The sequence below is a fragment of the Lepisma saccharinum genome, chromosome 9 (genome assembly GCF_977018435.1).
Source record: "Lepisma saccharinum chromosome 9, izLepSacc3.1, whole genome shotgun sequence".
In the NCBI taxonomy this organism is placed as follows: Eukaryota; Metazoa; Arthropoda; class Insecta; order Zygentoma; family Lepismatidae; genus Lepisma; species Lepisma saccharinum.
This window is the reverse complement of record NC_139237.1, coordinates 34,465,756-34,486,171: the sequence shown is the minus strand read 5'-3', so window position 1 is coordinate 34,486,171 and position 20,416 is coordinate 34,465,756. Positions and strand designations below refer to the sequence as shown.

The following is a 20,416-nucleotide window of genomic DNA, read 5'->3' as shown; positions in this document are numbered from 1 at the left end:
GATTGTATGAAATGTGGCAAGTACGTCATTCTCACCTCAACAATCGACTAAGCTGGCAACGCCGCATGCAAAGGGTTACAACTTCAAACGAGCATCAAAATTATAGAAGACGTTAGAGAGGCCCTCGCCCAGGTTGAAGATCCTGTGTACAGTGTATGGACAGAATTTGGATGCAGTATTGAAAAAAAGCAAAAAAACGGTGGGTATGTAACAATGGTGAAAGTTTGCAAAATTCTGCATACAAATGGACAACGTGTGGATGATCTGAAACTTGATGTGTCTCACTTTGTTGCCCTAAAATACAGTCCACTTGTATCTTGCGAAGTGGAACCTGTGTTTTCTGAAGACTATCCTAGCTGAAAACAGGAGTTTCAAGTTCGAAAATTTAAGACATCATGTTGTTATCAAATACAATCATGATCTTGATCTGTAATGTATTGTGTTTCATTTGACGCAGAACAATAATAATTCAAAAAAATCTGTGTAGCGAATGAGCATTCAGAATAATGCATATTCATTGCCTGGCATGTAATCTTTCATAGTTTGTAATATACCTACAGCATTTATAAATTAAACGGGTTTTGAAAGTGCATATGTATGTGCATATTTTACATTTTTTAGTGCATATTTGCATGTATATTTTGCCTTTTTTAGTGCATAACTATCGGAGCCCTACTTATAACCTTCACCACATTGCAAGGCTGAACAGGATTTCAGCTTAAAAGACTATGAAGGGATTTTTGTTTAAGTCAAAAATAAGGCACAGGGAGAGTGAACATCGTGAGAGGGTATTTGTTTCTTTCTTCTTTTTAATTTATCTCACTACTGTTTCTAACCTTTAAAAATTAATATATGTTAGGCTTCAACTCAAATCTCAAAAATGGCGCTGTAAGCAGTCAAAACGTGGAATTTTCCGTAACTCTGATGTCAAAGTCGGTGACATTGCCTAACCATTGTGTGAGCTCCCTGGTTGTTGTTGGTGACGCTTGTTGCTTTTTCCTTTAGTAATGTTCATGTAATTCGAATAGTGAAATTGTAGCGATATTTTATTACAAAGAGTATTGTTTTCTGCGATTTATAGTGTTTTTCCTGTAACTATACCAAGTTTTGACTGCTTACAGCGCCATTTTTACCCTGGTGGCGAGAATTGGAACTTTTTTTTTTTTGCATAATTCGCGAGCGCATTGCTTCATTAGTATATCTACGAAGTTTTAGACTGCTACTCTCATTACAGCCCGTGCTGTACCACTCTGAACACCGTCACTTTAATTATAACCACCTGGTACTTCCTCTTGAGGAAACCACTCGATGTGGTAAAAGCTTGAGTAAGTGAAGGTAAGTGCCAAAAGTGAACATTGCTTGTGTGAAACTGTTAGTATATGGTTTGACATGTACCATTCGTTACATGTAGACAGTTGTAATCCACTGAAATATTAATACACATCTTTATAGTTTTCTACAATTTTTTGATTGTAAAGTCTGACAATTCACATCAATAGGAGAAATATTTTTTTCTTATATTTATATTCTACATAAAGGTTAACATATAGAATTTCATCTATCAGATTTTACTTTGAACATTTTTTTATTTAAAGTTTTTAAACAAAAAATGTTCAGCGAATCCTTCACAAGATAAACGGAAAAGATAGTGAAATGTGACGCACACCTTTTTAAGGTGTCATCGAAGTTCCTCAAACATCTTTCACCAAAAGATCGACATTACTAAGGTCTGCACACGGCGCCCTGACTATAACATCTCACCCGAGGTCTGGAGTTCGAATCCCGGATTAGGTATGAATGTTCTTTGCGTGTGTGCTTTCATCAGTTTCACCTATTCATCACTCATCCTCATGGTCGCGATTAGCCAAAAGTGGCAGAAAAGCGACGCTAAATAACAAAGACACAGATTTGAGTTACAAAGACTGTAACATCTACCTAGCTTCGTCATATATATATCTCGATGCGTTCGGGAAGAAACGAAGCTTCGCGAAACTGGCACCAGGGGGCAGGAATCGATCGTGTCCCACAATCTTCCTGTTTAAGGCTGATGACGCGCGCCCAAATTGTCCCACTTTGGGACCATTAGCTGCGAGTTCTTGCCGTCAAGGATGCTCCCAATTGGAATTGGAGGGGCGGGGAGAGAGATTAGCAACAATTACCACGTCAGGTAGCTCGTAACAATGCGAATCACTAGAAAATTGGAACATTATACTTTACTTAATGCTCACCTCGAAAAATACGAAGAGCATTAAACCTGATTAATGAACGTGTAATAATACAACCAAGAGGTCGTTTGCAATTTTCACATTTTAGGAAATCTGTTCTTGACTAAAGCCTTAATAAGACTGTCAGCAGTTTCTTGTTATTATTCTTTCTGTTATATGAACAGTCTTAAATACAGTTTACAAAATGTTTAGTGACTGCTTGTTGTGCGTTTTGAGCCTCCTTGGAAAAATTAAGACGGTACTCACACCTTGAAGTTTTTTCTTAATGGTGCAAAATATTGAGTTTATATTTTATTCTATTAGTATTCCAACACGTGTAATTGAGAAGTAAAGAAAGTCCTGATATTTTCAAACTTCGGGGGGGCTGAACAAGACTTTAGGGGGGCCTTGCCATGTCCTTAACATAATCAAATTGTGTATAAAATAAAACAAAATAAAACAATAAACGCAGGAATTTGCCAAGCAGCACAGACAAGAAAACATCATCTGAATATTGTAAAGTATATGTAAAAGGATTTGTTATACATTTGAAGTTGTCTTAACATAAGGTAGATTTCGGTTAATAACTTTTGTTCAATTCTCTATACCACACACTATACATTGATTTCTTTCTAATCGCGATTATTTCTCCCTAGGTCTGTGGTGTGGAACTGCTAGTTGAGATCGTATTGTGCCTACATATGAGTTAAGAGGTGAAACTGGTGTTACTAGATGTTCTACACGGCAGAGCAAGGGATGGAAATCCTGTTGATAAAACGATTGATTGATTAATTGATTTGACTGGACCTACAGTTTAAAGTGGAATCCGAACCACTATGTGCCTCAACCGGGTATCGAACCCGGGACCTCTTGATTATAAGGCGACGATTATATCACTGCTGCATCGGGGATGCCTGTGGATAGAACAAATTTACTATTTACTATGGGGGTCCTCAAACATGATTTGCTTACCTAACACCTTTGCATACCCAACTCAACGCGTGATTATCTGATAGCAAAAGCAGAGCAATTTATGAAACAGGCATTGGTCCATCATTCCCAGCCGAATTGTTATTTCTTTAAACAGCTGTCAAAAGTTTCATTTTTACAATATTTTGCATAACTTCTATATGAGAAGTACACTATGTGGAAGAAAGTCATTGGACACCACATGTCAGCGGATAAAATCAGTTTTCTTGCAATCAATAGGAGGTCGGTCCGCCTTTGGCAGCGATAACAGCAGCCACTCGTCGTGGTAAACTGGCCACAAGGTCTTGTAGCACACCGAGTGGGATATTCCGCCATTCCTCCTGCAGTACAGTCACCAACCCTGGAACTGTAGAAGGACAAGGCGATCGCGACCTCAATTGGCGCTGCAGTTCGTCCCATAGATGTTCGATAGGGTTGAGGTCAGGGGTCTGAGCAGGCCAATCCAGTCGGATGACATTATTTTCTGCATACTACTCCGTGGTAGCCCTGGAAACTATGACACGTCGAATTATCGTCCTGGAACACACATTCTTCGTTTCCTTGGAAACTCCACAATGTGGGGAGCATGGACTTGTCGAGAATATCTCGGTAGGACGCAGACGTCATGTGGCCATACACCGGTACCAGTTGACTCAGGCCATGCCAGCTGAAATAACCCCAGAACATGATGCCGCCACCACCATATTTCACTGTGGGCACTACACACTCGGGTAACAGACGTTCTCCGGGTAATCGCCATACCCACACCCTCCCATCTGTTGCAAACAGTGTGAAGCGTGATTCATCGCTCCATAGGACCTTCCGCCATTGCTCCACCGTCCAGTTTCTCCGCTCTTTACACCAGCGTAGTCTCTGCCGCTTATTGTTTTTTGTTATCAGGGGTTTGTGGGCAGCGGCTCGACCATGATAACCGAGCGCATGTGCCTCCTTGCGAAGTGTCTTCGTCGAAACAGTCAAATTGGTCGCACTTTGAAACTCTTCTGCAATCGAATGCATCGGACGGCTCCTGTTTTACCGAATCTCCCTCTTCAGCACTCTCCTGTCCCGGTCTTCCAATTTCGTGGGTCTTCCACTTCGTGGTGCATTGCTGCAGTGTCCCTTTTCCTTCCACTTCTTGATGACAAAGGCTACAGTTGATTTAGGCACCTGTCAGGCATCAGCTATGCTACGTATACTCATGCCTCCTATGGAGCAGCCTACTATGATCCCTCTTTCAAACATGCTGAGCTCTTTCCTGTCCGTCATTTTATCAGCGAATGATCTGAGAAGCCTCCTGCTGCCGTATATATACCCGTCTGTACTCTCTTTTCCATGAGGAGTTCGTTTCAGAGTTGAAATCGGGTGTCCAATGACTTTCTTCCACATAGTGTACAATACAATTCTCTACCTAGCTCTCCAAAGGTATTTCCTCCGTAGGGGAATGGTTATCACGCTGTGCTACGACACCAGGGATACCTGGTTTGAATCCCGGTCTTGGATGGGTGTTCATAGTGAGTGTTCCTTCATGACTTCCATATAACCATCCCTCATCCTCATCACTAGAGCTGAGCTGATACCACCTTGATCCGATACCGATACTCTTACCGATACCCACCGATAACGATACCGATACTTAAAAATTTGGAACAATTACAATTTGTTCAAAATATCGATCAATATTGGTGTAAATATTCTTCTCCAATTATATGCATCAATTTACCAAACATTTGCTTTAGAATATTCAAGAATTACATTAGAATATTAAGACATATGTAATCACAAAATACAGTTTCTTTGTGTAAAAGTGGTGTAAAGTAACAATAAACTTTGAATTTTGCATTATTTCCAGGTAATTTTTGCGGACCCCTGAAAGACCAAGATGTCTGGCAAGTATCGGCGGATATCGGTAGATGAATTCCAACCGATACTTCCCGATTCAGATACCAGTGACCGATACATCGGTATCGGCTCAGCCCTAATTAATTGTAGCTATATATACCTACAGCATATATATGTTTGTATGTATATATTCACATGCAGACACCAAAAGCATTTATATTTTCTTTTGCAAGTACGTGTTTTTTTTATAGAGGAGGACCTTTAGTAACATTTTGCGGAAGGGCCCACAATTTGTAGATCCGGCACTATAGCAATTAACCTACATAGGTATAAAAACAGATTAAAATATCAAAAAAAATACATATTCATTTTCATGCTCGTCACCGTGAGTACCCTTAGGAGGTAGAACAGTTAAGTAATTACAAATATATAAAATATGCCACAAATACGGACACATAAAATATTTTATTTTCGTGTAAATGATACAAACACACTAGCATAAGCCTTCCGACGTTCATACGAGTCCGAACTCGTATTGACCCTGAAACTTATATCGGCCCACACAAAATCCAGCTTTTAAAACTTTAGATATGTAAGAAACCTTATCACATAACCCATATAAGGCATTACAATATTTATACGGTCGAATAAATAATTATTACCAGGTAAATTGTCTAAACCTATTTTATTACTGCAATTGTACTTTTTCTTATCAGAAGTTTTCAACTGCTTCACTCGCCCTTTCTTTGAATTGAATTCCGTAAGACAAAGCAAATGAACAAAGCGATCCAACATTTGACTTACATGGTTCTATATCTCACAATGAAACTCTACAGCATCAGATTAACCAATTGGGGACCATCACTCAATATCCCTGTGCACTCCCTGACGTCCGCTAGAACACCGAAAAGAATCGCTGATGATTACGTTGCTCTGACACAAGAACAGTATAGCCAACTATAACTTTTCTCCATGACATTTAATGATTTATTCTTAATTATAGACGTCACTTCCCATCAATTGAGACCATATGTTAAAGTTCATAGCCATAATTGTCCTCACGCATATGTTTATTAATTCGTGAAATGTTTATTTGGAGCAGTTGAAATAAAATTGTAAATTATGTATTACAATCACCTATTAATACACGTATTTTTCATTTTCAATTATTTTAAAAGTTTTATTATTGTGCATCAATTAAGTTAAATATTAATGAAGTTTTCAGCATTTCATGTTTTTCTTTGTATGTATTTTCTAACGTGTGAACGATGAATAGCTTGTGCAGCTTGCACTGAAGTAGTTCTACAGGGTGGCTCAAAAAGTTCCTTAACACCCCCGGTAGAAGGCCACTGCAGCGCGCAACGTGGAAATGGTGACGACCAATCGTTACCAGGCCAAGGGCGGAACCACATTGACGCCACCCGCGGGGTCGGCGGCCATCTTGATGTCCGCCATCTTGAAACCAACGTGAACAATTTAAATGGGAAGGGAGTTGTGCGACACATCAATGTGGGATAGAACTTCATCAGGAAACCAACTGTGATATTTGTTTGTACCTAACTTTAATTTTAAGTATGTTTCCGCATGGGAGAGTTAGTGAAGCACATTTCCTTTTGTTACAGATCTGAGCGAGAATGTCACTAACACGTGAGGAAAGCATTGCGATCATACTGATGTCAGGGAAGAGAAGTACGCGTGACATCGCCTCAGACTTCAATCACCACCATCCTGCAAGACAACCGGTGTCACATGTAGCCGTCAGCCAGTTGTTGGAGACGTTTCAAGAGACTGGATCAGTGGACGACAAGCCGCGACGTGGACGTCCGAAAACAGCCACGGATGAGGGTACTGTTGTAGCAGTGTTGGCATCATTTGCGAAGTCCCCAACCCGTAGCACACGGAGACTGGCACTGGAAAGCGGTGTCAGCAGGGGTTCAATTCAAAGGATTGTACGTGACCACCACTGGCATCCGTATAAGATACAGCTGCAGCAGCACCTTAGTGAGGACGATCCAGACAGGCGTTTGGAGTTTTGTGAATGGGCCGTAGGACAACTGCAACATAATCCAGCCCTCGGTACTAAGATTCTGTTCAGTGATGAGGCCAATTTTTACGTGTCGGGGAAGGTGAATAGGAAAAATCTGCGATACTGGTCACCCGATAATCCACATTGGATAGATCCCAGCAAAGTGACGGGAGGTGGGAAGCTAATGGTGCGGTGTGGTACTTGGGGTTCCCGACTTGTTGGTCCATCTTTCATTGAGGGCAACATAAATGCAGAGTGCTACTTGCTTCTGCTACGGGAGATCTTACCATCCTTGCTGTCCGAGGATGGGAGCTATCCTGAATGGTTCCAGCAAAAGGGTGCCCCAGCCCACTATGGGATGATGGTCCGTCACCTGGATCAACAATTCCCTCACCACTGGATTGGTCGCCGAGGGGCTGTGGAATGGCCAGCACGCTCACCTGACCTGACACCATTGGACTTTTACCTCTGGGGACATCTGAAAGTCATGGTGTATGCTACGAAAATCAGGGATGTGGTCCATTTGCGTACACGCATAATGGATGCCTGTATTGCAATATCTCCTGAGGTTATGCAAGATGTGGTAAGGTCATGGGAAAGACGTTTACACGTGTGTGTTGCGCAACAGAGACGCCAGATTGAGCATGTGTTCTAACTTTTGTGGTACTATTATCTCTGCAACAATTAAAGTTAGGTTGAAACAAATGTCACAGTTGGTTTAATGGTGAAATTCTATCCCACATTGATGTGTTGCACAACCCCCTTCCCATTTAAAACTTTCACGATGGTTTCAAGATGGCGGACATAAAGATGGCCGCCGACCGCGCTGGTGTCGTCAATGTGGTTTCCCCTTGGCCTGGCAACGATTGGTCGTCACAATTTCCACATTGCGCGCTGCAGTGGCGTTGTACTGGGGGTGTTAAGGGACTTTTTGAGCCACTCTGTAGAATTTAGTGTAGTAACCAGCTTATACTCTGGGTCATCTAGGTAATCGGAAATGACATGGCTCTGTTCTGTTATTTCTTCGTGATGTCCTTGCAAACCAATCTTGGATTCATGCACTCTTTATATGCAACAACCATTTTTACGTGAATACACGAGAGGCTTTCTCCAGCCTGTGGAATCTCCCGATGGTTCCACGTTCCCTTCGAATCCATTATAATGGGGAATGAAAACACTACTTCTCAAGCAGGCCATTTCTTTCCGGAGAGATTCCACCGTCGTATGTCACTAACCCCACCCCAGATTCTTTGCTGGCAGGTCGATCGTTGACTCTTACCGCTCTCTGTCATTCCCACATGTACTTTGTGTCGGTGCTAAATATAGAAGTCGTGCTGCTTCAAGCGTGGAAATTCCCTACGAACGGGAAATTTTGGATTCATAAATAACAAAGAGTGAAACAGGGAAAAACATCTAAACCTATGTGAGAAACGAGAAGTCTGAACAACATGCATTAATTATAAAACATCAGGAAAAACGCACAAGCCAGAGGAGGATCAGGCAGTGGCCGAAAGATGCAACAGTACTTGAAGCGAGCGTCGAGAATGGTCTCCCAGTTCAGTCTTGAAACCTTGGAACTGGGAACGAAAATTTTTCGAATTGCACTTCGAATGCAACGCCAAATACGAACAGTAGAAAGAACTAAGAACACATCGTTTTTCCCGCGCTCTAATCACTAAACCCTGTAACAGCTAACTGTAGACCAGACGAATGAGAACAAGTCTCTGCGCAAGTAGTGATGCAAGACGTCTCGACCAATGAACAGTGAGAGAAACGGGATTGCGTAATGGACGACTGGAGTTACCAGCTTTCCCTGCTTCACTCTGTCAGCGTTGCCAACTTTTGAAAACGATAATACCGTACGCACATGGCAAACAAACCGAATTTTTGTCTCCAAGCCAGTTCGCTTGGTTTAAGAATTTCTTACGGAAATATTAGGGATAAAACAGCATGTGCAAATTTTGACAAGACGTACATTTAGCGTACAGATTAGGGTCTAGACCGTACGTCCGTACGTGCCATGAAATTTCTGTACATGTACGGTCAGGACCGGACGGTTGGCAACGCTGCGGTTTCACCACTCGATTTCCCTCCTCCTCCTTTCCCGCAGTGCGCGGCCCTGCTCTACAGTTTGCTGGGACAGGATATAGTTTTTCACCATAGGAAGCACATAGCATTTTAAATAGTTCTTATACCTACATTTCCTCACATCAGAAAAAAAACTACAACCAACATCTCGCTGAGTTCGGACTGCCATGATTTCAAATAAGTAAATAACAAGTGCACGAGTCTAGTAAACAAGTCTGCAATGATGCGTGCTGCATGCTGCGGGCTCGATTGATCATTTAATTGCCGCTTTCTAACTGTACTAGGTGACAACACTTCCGACAAGACCGAACTTCAAACCTGCTTTTAGGACCTTTCGGTCCACTCAGGACATCTTCTAGAGAAGAGGATAGATGAACACAAGAAACGCGCGGGAAAGAGAAATAGATAGGTCGAAAATAGTCAAACATGCATCGCACAAATTGTGTATAATACAGTGGAACAACATAACAAAAACAAATTCAAAGCAACAACCTTCCTAGCTCTGACTCCAAATCCTATAAACCACCGCATAGAACATTTCAAGAAAATATGTATCCCATCCCCTTGTTACGCGCTAAAAAACTCAACTGAACTAAGCAACGACAACAAAGCAACGCAACAACGCAGAATCGCTCCCCGTGACACCTGTCACGCGGATTAAACATTACATGAATTATAATACGGTCAGTCCTTCGCGGTCACTCGTACGTAGAGATACGTGGCTTGGGCGATGAGCCGAACATACGTAATGAGCCGTTCGCGGTTTCACATGGATGTTACATGTTATTAACTTTAGTATTGGCTGTTATGCACTTTGGTATTAACTTCCGGACGATTGACACAGGTGGACGTGTCTGGCGTTATTCCCACATAACCACACGTATGTGCACGAATGTGTTGACGGCGAGGGGGAAACGACCCCCCTGGGTCTACTCTGTTCTACTCCATGGCTCTAAACACTCACTCGTGTAAAAGACAAATCCAGACCACGAGTCTGATCGCGACTCCGAGCTAGGTCGCACGTAGCTCACACTCCGGTGTCAATTCTAGGCAAACTGTTTTCTCGCTATTCCGAATCATCCCTTTTATTCCAGATTTGAACGAGGTGACGCTCTAGCCTCTGTGTTCAGGTGTCTATTTATTGTTTCTGGTGCTTTTACCGTTGTCCTCCTATCCTGGTCAACGCTCACTCCGGTCCTTAACCTCTGGTAGCAGCCCCTCGTGCAGAGATTAGGCTCAATCCTCGGCTATTGTGTTCGACACGTTCAGAAAGGGCCTTCTCACCAGGATACCGTCTCCTATTGAATCCAGCGATGGATCTTTAATAATTCATAACTCCCGTAGTTCTGTTCTGATTAGGCTCAAATCTTGGAATCAGTACTTTCATGATGTGGTCATCCAATTCGGTCCATTGGTTTAGAAGTTGCTCTTTTCCTGCTATTCCCCATATGAATGCATGTAAATCCGAATTCGGGTGAAAAACGGTGGTTGAGCAAGTTAGTGTTGGCTAAGGCAGTCGCTAGGCACCTTTATTCGAGACGGATTTTAATATTACCAATTGTAATTAATTCTTAATAACGGGCAATTAGGTTAATTACCTGTTACTCAATATTTGACCGTCATACCCTTCTCAGGAAATAGAATTAGTGTAAATTAGATGTAACAAAAATAAAGTAGGAATGTAGTCAAGAGTAGGATAGAATCGAAGATTGGTCGGTTAGGACATCGCAATTGTTAGCCCAGTAAATAAAGGGCTATAAATAAGGTCGAGCTCAAATAATTTATATAAAGCTAAAAATTTCAGGATTTGTTTTTCAAGTTATTTGGAATAACTTAGTAAAGGTCGCGGAGAATCGCACGTGTGCGTCATCCTCAAAATGGCGGACAAAGATGGCGGCCCGTCGATATGAGTACAGTTCGGAATTTTTGGTCATAGTTCGGAAATGATAAGTCGTAGTTCACTTGTGTAAAATTATTTGAACTCTAAAAACACCTAACTTTAACTCTAGGTGTAACAGTTTTGGATCCAATTACTTTTAAAGAATTTACATTTATTTAAACCCGAAAAATGTAGGAGGCAAGTAAGTTTAGTATTTCGGCTGGAGCTGGTGGTATCTCCGTGGGTACTGGATTCAACATACTCTCTTTGACACACCAACCCCATTCGATTGGGTTCATGCTTCGTCCATTCCACTCCTGTACTTGGAGATACAGGAGATTCACTCGAAGTGAGTGCTGAGCGGCTGGCGCGCTGGTACGGGGCAAAGTGGCCAAGTTGAAATGTGAAGACAGCTTTTTAACTACTTCCTTGCTATACCTGATATGTCTCAGGCTGTCCAGGGAGGACACGTCTTCTCCTCCATACAGGCGAATAAGAAACGTTTCTCCAATTTCGATCACTCTGTCACAGTTGAGGTTTGGTTGGTTGAAGATGTTGACTAACTTGCACAATTCTTTATCTTTTTGGAGTATCTTGAACGCTGTCGACTTTCCTCTTCTGAATATAGCCGAGATGGTGTCATAGCCTGTGGCAGCATGAAAGAAGAGGAAGCAGTCTTTGAGTGCCCCAAAAGCTTCTTGAATTTTATCGATATCGTAGCATTTTCCCTCAGTTTTGCTTGTCTGGGGCCTTAACAGAAAGAGCGACTGCTCAGGAAGTCTTCTAGCAATTAAGATTGTTAAAAGGTCAGGATTGGATCCAACAACAGCTACAGATTTGCCGTTCGTACTTTCTTCTATTACTGTTGAACAGATTAATGTATCGGAATCCCCTTCTGCTTGGTATACGGTTATCCTGGCTGCTTCGAAGTATGTTGTAAACATTAGAATCAGTATAGATTTGTTCTCTGAGTTTTTCAAGAACTGTGCTTGATCCGTCGTTGCTTCCATGGCAGAGTCAAATGCGATCGTTGCAGACATTTTCCCCAAAGCTCTTCTCTGTCTTTCAGCATACTTTGTGTCTGGTTGTAATTTGTATCCATCAAATACAACGGCACTACATGGTGAAAAATGTCGCTTGACATACCTCACATACTTAACGCAGATTTGTTGGTAAGTGTCATTTTAAGTCCACACCATTGCGTGAAGAAGGAATCCTCCATCCACAACATACGTAATGTCTTCTGGTGTTTTAACACAAAGCAGGAGACACTCAACAATAGTTGCCATAGCTGATTTGGCGTTCTTGCGCATCGAGATGTTGTCATACAGGGAAGGTGGCATTGGAGCTAATCCATACTTCAGATACTCACCAAGATTTTCACCTCGCTTAATTACAGCTGCGATTCTGCCGAAGAGCTGCAACGGGTATTAACAATCGGTTCTTCTTTGATTTTGACTGTGCTGTAGGTGGCCGAGATAGGGATGACTATTTTCTTTCTTTCAAAATTTTACTGAACCGTAGAAGCCTCCAATCATTCTCTGAACTAATGTTCCCCCAATACTCCTCGCTTGATCACAATTTGTTTTATTGTCTGCAACTAGACCCGTGGCAATGTTCTTGAGTAATTCCTTTTGACTTGTGGTTTCAAATGGGTCATGAACGGACAACCATTCTGAGAATTTCTTCAAGTCTCTATCGTCTCGAGATGAACGGGAGTGTCTTAGCTCGACGTGCTGTTCAGATGACACGAACTGTTTCCCACAAAAGTTCTCTAGAACTTCTGTTACCTTAACAGTGATTGGGAATGACAGAATCCATCTCGCTAACGTAGAGTCTGTTAATCCACGGCCTTGAGTTAACCCCCCAGAAATTTTCATGGATTTCATTAAAGATTGTTCGATAACCAGATCAGTTGGAACTCCGCTCCAGAAAGTATCTTTTCTGCGAATTGTGAAGTATCCTTGGGTTGTTAATTTATTGTGGTTTCATAGTTGCTTCTAAAGCTTCCAACTGCTGAATATAGTGATGGGCATATTTTGCATAGAAATTATGTCCAGCTGCATGATAATACGTACGAACTGATTTAATAGCATGCAGGTGAAGTTTCCAATCTCCTGTCTGATCTGCATGGATGAACAGCAGTACGATTCTCACCTGCTCAATGTACTGTATCCAGAGTTTCCCAGTTCGGGAAAACTCACCTTCTTCGATTTCCTCGATATCGTTTGTCACGTGTCGAATAGTTCATTTTGCTGTAAGTCTTTGATATTGTTTCCTCCATCCATCCATCCATCTGTTGAATAAGATCGCGGATCTCAGGTTTTGTGATATCGTCAATGGGTTGTAAATGTCTCTGCAACTGCTGGCTGGTATAGGGCGAGCAGGGTCAAGAAGTGAACTCTCAATGATCTTGAATAGGTATGGCTATTCAGCATTTTAACTACTGTTGTCTTGGCGTACAGCATACCCCAAAGTTCCTATATACCACTTCCTGACATGATGTACCCAATCGTGCTAGAAATGTATATTTCTAAAACAAGTGCGATTCGGAAAGGATATACAAGTAAAATTTGTTGCAGAGACTTTCATTACCCAAAAAACTTTGAAACACAATGTGTTTCAAAATTAAATATTTGAGATAATTTTTATCCAATCCGAACGAGCTTTTTTTAAAATTGTAGGTAATGATTAAAAATATTACAATCTTTACCGTCTATTTCTTAAACGATAAGGGCCAAAATTCCTACATTATTCATGTTTAAATAAATGTAAATTCTTTAAAAGTGATTGGATCCAAAACTGTAACACTTAGAGTTAAAGTTAGGTGTTTTTAGAGTTCAAATAGAACTACGACTTATCATTACCGAACTATGACCAAAATTCCGAAGTGTACTCATATCGACTGGCCGCCATCTTCGTCCGCCATTTTGAGGATGACGCACACATGCGATTCTCCGCGACTTTTAGCAAGTTATTCCAAATAACTTGAGAAACAAATCCTGAAATTTTTAGCTTTATATAAATTATTTGAGCTCACAGCCCTTTATTTACTGGGCTATGTAGTAGATCACAGGTTTAACGCAAGTTCCATTTCCACCACCGGCAAAAGAAATACGTTCACCTGAAAACGAGAAAAGAAGTGTTAGAATAAATAAAAGTAAAAATCAATAGATATTTGACTGGAATCGGCTGCTAGTATTCCTAGTTGTGCTGCAACCTTCAACCGTAAAATGCAATTTTATTGTACAAAGGTGCCAGTCAATTGGTATGTCGAGCTCATTGCAATGAAATTTGTTGATGCATTTCGTAGGTGTGATACAATCGTACGATTCATTAGAATGGTACTATGAAATTGGTGAATGCATTCGATCACACTATGCATGCGTAGTGGGTGCGTTACTAAGGTGTGAAGCAATTGAAATGTACATTCCTATAACGAGATGAAATTGATGTCTACATTTCCAGTGAGCAATGCATTCCTGCGGTACAATTGGTTTGTGCATTTAAATGTGCATCGTAATTGTAAGACGAGTTCCTGTGGTGCGAAGAAATGGGTGGGTGCATTCATAAGGTGTGATTAAATCATAGTGTAGACAGAGGCGGAACCACGAATTTTTGTCTGGGGGCAAATACCAGGATAAATGTACCAATAATAATAATAATAATAGCAATAATAATAACAATAATGCTAACTAAAACAATAATAACAGTAACAACAATAATAAAACATTATTACTAGCAGCAGCAGCAGCAGCAGCAGTAGTAGTAGTAGTAGTAGTAGTAGTAGTAATAGTAGTAGTATGAGTAGTAGTAGTAGTATCAAAGACGTTATTACCCGGTTCGGATCCCACTTTAAACTGTAGGTCCAGTCCCAATTAGCCCATACTGTGCATAAAGTGGACTTAAAACAACAAATCAACCAACCAACCAATCAAAGACGTTATTATCGTAAATTACGCAAACAAAGGGTATTGATCGGTATTGAAGCATTTGTGTTGGAGCAATCGATTTGAATTTTTTTTTTCAAAACTTTTAATTTCACATTAATAATGAAAAAACAAACACTCAAAACTGTATTTTTGAATGACAGGAAATGCATGATATAATTATCTTTTATATGTAACATGTATAACTTTCATGTAGGTAGATCATATGTTTTACAAATATTTTATACAACATGGAGCGACGTAAAATAAGAAAGTATATATGCAACTTTCTAACACTAAATTGTGTACGTATTCAAAGTTTCTTTAACACTATGTATACAACATATTTTATTTAAATACATTACATAATCAATTCATCCACCTCATAATAAACCAACAGCAAAAACTATATAAATTGTCTCTCGAATGTGCACGCTCCTTTCCTCCAAACAATTATTCATGCATTTGAGACAAAATCATTGAATATAAGTCTTTCTTCTCTTTCTGGTAATTCCCAATGCATTACAAAATACAATCATATGTTGCCAGCGAAGAGAGCAAGGAAATTTTTAGATCCAAATTTTTGTAAACTGAAAAGAATATTTATTTAATAGGCTGCAAATAATTTCACAATTGTTTTAATTCAGATCATCGTTTCTCAACCTATGGGCCGTGGGTCCCGAGAGAACGTTTGCTGGGTTGCGAAGTAGGGCTCGAAAATGTATTTACTGTGTCTTAAAAACCTATTGTCTGGCTTAGGCGTCGAATGATCTACATTTTAGATCGTTCATCTCCTTTCAATTTTGCGAAATGTACGTATTTCTATTTGCATATAATTTGAAATAGATGGGAGGCAATTGCCACTCTGTGCCCCCAGCAGATGATCTTGGCTGTAAATATTTGACCCCCCCCCTTGCCCCCTAGAATCGATTTCCGTCCAAGTTTGGGGGGCAATACCCCCTGCCCCACTGTGGTTGCGCCACTGAGTGTAGATTACTGTGATGTAAAAAAATGAAGGGCACGTTCCGAATGTGAAAATTAAATTGGAGAAAGCATTTCCACATTGCAGTGAAATTCGTTGCTGTATGCAAATCATAGGATGCATTGATATATGATGCGTTGAAGTTGCGATGTAATCACAGGGAGTATTTCTGTGGTGAGTTAAAACTGATGGACGAAGTCTGAATTACGATGCAATCTTAAGGCGGATTCGCATCGTGTGTGCATTTCAAACGGGTCACGCAATCGTTGGGACACCAGGCAAAAATGATTTGCATCTCTAAAACTTGACACGTTCCAAAATGTCGTTAATACACCACTGTGATGGAGTGTGATTCAATACATGGTGGGAATGAGGCCTTTGTGAAAAATTAAAATACATGGCTCTGTGAAGCCAACATATTAATACATTTTAAAGGATGCAACCTTGTTCCCTGAAATCCCCTGTAGGTTGTGAGTCTGCGCGAGTACAATAAAACCAACAAACTAAAATGCAATGCGGATTATGATCCGGTCTGAAAGGTTTGGTTTCATTCCATAGGGCTTCTTTGAACAATGACGTAGTTGAATCAGGATAATCATAGGATCCAAAAGGTATTGACGGTACATAAAATAGCGCTCATGGAATGGAGTATTTGCATAATAAATGTTAACTTTACTCCTTATTAGTTGTGAATACACAAAGCAGAACTCCCACTGATGCACTTTGAAAAGGTAATAACTTCCATTGTTCGTGATTCCTATGATAAAAAGGGGTTTCTGGTAATTTAGCCAATGGAAATCAATGAAAGCGACACAACTGTATATGTTCACTAGCACCTCCTTTCTAAATAATACACTCACTCATCTGTGCGGGTTGTCCTAACGCTGCTGTCCTGTAAACAATACGTTCAAGGTTAGATTCCTGATAGAACATATTCACAATGGATAGAATCGAACTTTGATCTGCAGATATCAAGTTCTGATTAGCCTTCCTGAGCATAACATCAATATGAATACAAACACCACGTTGCTTGCTCTTTTCATACCCAGGGATATAAAAAAAATGATAGAATAAATAAGAAACTACAGTGTATAGCCCGAGAATAGATATAATGAAAAATTGAGAACATTTCGACAAAATGTACTGTTATTACTATTGCTGGCGCTGCTACTTTTGTTTGATGCTTAGTATTACTACCACTAGCACTTCACACAAAACTCATTTCAAAAGATTTAATATGCTTAAAATAGCGTGAAATGACGATAATATGAAATTTGTGTTTCTATGCTTATACGTAATCGCAATAAACTGGGATTTGAGACGTGTACCAGTTTTAAAGGTTGCCACATAAAGAAATATCAATTGCACGTGGACATAGATTTCTTTCAATGTAGAAAAAAAATGCGTTCTCGCAAATATGCTTTCATATCAGTTGTACTTGAATGATTTTCCTTGGAGTTATAATGGCATTGTTACACAGGCTCCTGGAACGGAGTGTAGATTATTCTAAGATCCTGTTATTATTAACGAAAAATGTCCAACACTTTGGCAATTCTCTGCCTCTGTAATCAATGACATGAAATCATATTTTGCACAGTCCTATAGGGCAGGGGAACCTAGTCTGGGCAGTTTGGAGAAGGGCAATCATCCCCTCCGTTATTCTCGTGCAAGGTACCTTTATTAGGTAGGCCATTCCCGAGGTTCCGAAATTTTTTCCCATGATCCTGTGCGCGCTATGACGTCATTAAGAGGACAGAATGGAACTTGTTTCGTTAGCGTATACGGAAGCTTGAGATAAGTGGATCGATTTTTTACTTATACACACCTTTTCTTGAATGCCGGTAGAATGAGTACAAATCACCCCGTTTGTGCTCTTGCCACGTGCAATAATAATAGAAGAAATTAGCTTGGAATAAAGAGATCATCGCTTCCCAAAAGACAAGTTGCTGCAGCAGGATTGATTCAATTTGTTCCTACAAATTTCGAACTTACTCAGTGGTGCAACCACAGGGGGGTAGGGGGGCATTGCCCCCAATCTTCGACGGAAGTCAATTCTAGGAGGGGCAAACACTGATGGCCAAAGGCACCTGCAGGGGGCACAGAGGAGAAATTGCCCCCTTCAATTTCAAATGGTATACAAATAAAAATACATTTCGTAAAATTTTCTTGCTCGCTTCGCTTGCAATGCCTGCTTTTCTCAGTCTCGTCAAGTTCAGAGACGTAGCTAGGGGGCGGCGGAAGTCGGCCATGGGCGCCAAATGATCTACATTTTAAAAAAAATGTGAAAGAGAGAATGCCTTGGAGCAATGTGATATTATTTGCTGCCTATTAAATCAATATTGTTTTAAATTGCAAAAATTGGATCTAAAAATTTTCTCTCTCGCTTCGCTCGCAATATGATTGTTTTCTGTGATGGAATGTATTTAAATAATACCGTATGTTTTGTGTATTGAATAAACTTTGAATACTTACATAATTAGTGTTAGCATCTTGCATATGTATTTTTTTATTTTATTGTTTGTTTGATTTGGTGTTTTAAGTCCACTTTGTGCACAGTAAGGCTAATTGGGACTGGACCTACAGTTTAAAGTGGGATCCGAACCTCTATGTGCCTACACCGGGCATTGAACCCGGGACCCCTTGATTACAAGGCGACGGCGCTACCACTAGGCCATCGGGGAGGCCATATTTGTGTTGCTTCACAAGACTTATTTTCTAATTGCGCACTGTATTATTAGTAAAACACATTTTATGTGTGTTTTGGATATGGTATGAGATTTAATTAGGAAAAGCGATGGATAATGCAGATAAAACGATTCGTTAATGTTGCCAGTATTTCAACTCCTTCTCTTATTCAAGAACGTTCCCTCTCGCGCTTTCCAGACATTAAAAGATTACAATGAATCGCCCTACGTGTGGCCCTACGTTTGCAGCTTCCAAATGCTAATAAGCCTTTGCATAGTGCTGCGACAACACCGAAAGCGCAAGAAATGTTTTAATGCAATATTATTGTGTAGTGTAGACTGAAAAAAATTAAGGGGGACTCCAGCCCCCTGAACCCACCTTGGATACGCGCTATTAACAATAACAGGGTTATAGAACATTCTATGTCTTGCCTCGATAATTATTTCTCTCAAATTATCATCACATTATTCAAGAAGCCATGAACCTAATTTTATTTGCGTAATTTCCTGAAGGGGGTGCTGGAGCCCCCTGATTCCCACCTTGGATACGTGCCTGACTCGATAATTATTTCTCTCCTGAAATTATCGTCTCATTATTTTATTTCACACCATAAGAAACAGAAAACCTCATTTTATCTAGTGTAAACCGAAAACTGTTGGCGGGGGGGTCGAGCCCTCTAAGCCCGCTTTGAAACGTGCCTGCTGCAAGTGTCCCTTCATCAATTTAAACTAATCATCACTCATCCATCCTATTCGTTGCGATTAACCAAAAGTGGAAGAAGACGCTAAATAACAAAAACACAAATACAAATTTATCCTCATCGTGGCGATCAACTGGAGAATCTGAAAAGTAACGTAAAAATATTAAAGGGAAATTCCAGGATATTCAGTAAAAAGTCATATCAGAATATGCCCGGACAAGAACTTTCCTTAGAATTAGACATTTAAAATAAACGCAAATAATGTCTGAAAAAGAAACTATACGTTGTTTCGGAATAAATGTATTCTTCTATCGCGTATTTGATCTCTTGTTGTCAAATTAAATTAACAGCTTTGGTGTATAATATCAAAAGATAGTAGTGTAAAATACCCTATTATAAACCCGAGAAAGTATGAACCCCCCTCAGGCAGATTTGCCTACACTTAAAACTAGCTCAACATGCCCATATGAGCTTTTTGCTCAAGTGTGGAACCCCGTCTAATCCAAGATTTTTGTAAAAATACCCTTGGGAAGTTCCTGAGAAAGTATGACCCCCCTCAGATTGATTTGCCTACACTTACAAAAGGCACTTCTGTGAGATTGTTGTCCATAAACCTGTCAAAAATAAGCCCCTCTTGATATTTTTTTTGGCCACACCTAAAACTAAGCCCCCCTCACCCACACCCACCCACATACACACCCACACCCACCCACACCCACCTACACCCACACATATTTACTTCCGGTCCACTTCCGGTCCACTTCCGGTTCACTTCCGGTCCACTTCCGGTCCACTTCCGGTCCACTCCCGGTTTGCCTACTTCCGGTTTGCCTACTTCCGGTCCACTTGTGGCCTATTTCTGGTTTATTTATATTGCATCATGTTGTGCAATATTATGCAATAAATTATTGGGCATGTGTTGTTGATGATGTGGTGTTTTCTGATTGGTTTAAATAAGCAGGGTTTCTATTGGCTCTATAAATCTATATAAGCCAGAGCACAGTGCAGATTCTTCACCATTGCTGGATCGGCAGTGGAACCCACATCGCGGGGGATAGAACCTGAACAGGCTCCACCAAAGTATAGGAGTATATATATAATTTGGCGGAATAACC

At 40.5% G+C, this 20,416-nt stretch overlaps 2 protein-coding genes across 2 annotated transcripts in view; both read right to left on the bottom strand.

Moving 5' to 3' along the window:
- The window catches only part of LOC145991991 (dexamethasone-induced Ras-related protein 1), a 542,058-nt gene that overhangs the window by 38,559 nt on the left and 483,083 nt on the right, over positions 1-20,416 (bottom strand). The gene's annotated exons all lie outside the window — the stretch shown is intronic.
- Positions 12,508-20,416, bottom strand: part of LOC145992830 (uncharacterized) — a 95,375-nt gene continuing 87,466 nt past the window's right edge. Inside the window, 2 exon segments of the mRNA XM_083129224.1 lie at positions 12,508-12,994; positions 12,996-13,222. Coding sequence (XP_082985350.1) covers positions 12,508-12,994; positions 12,996-13,222 — 714 coding nt within the window.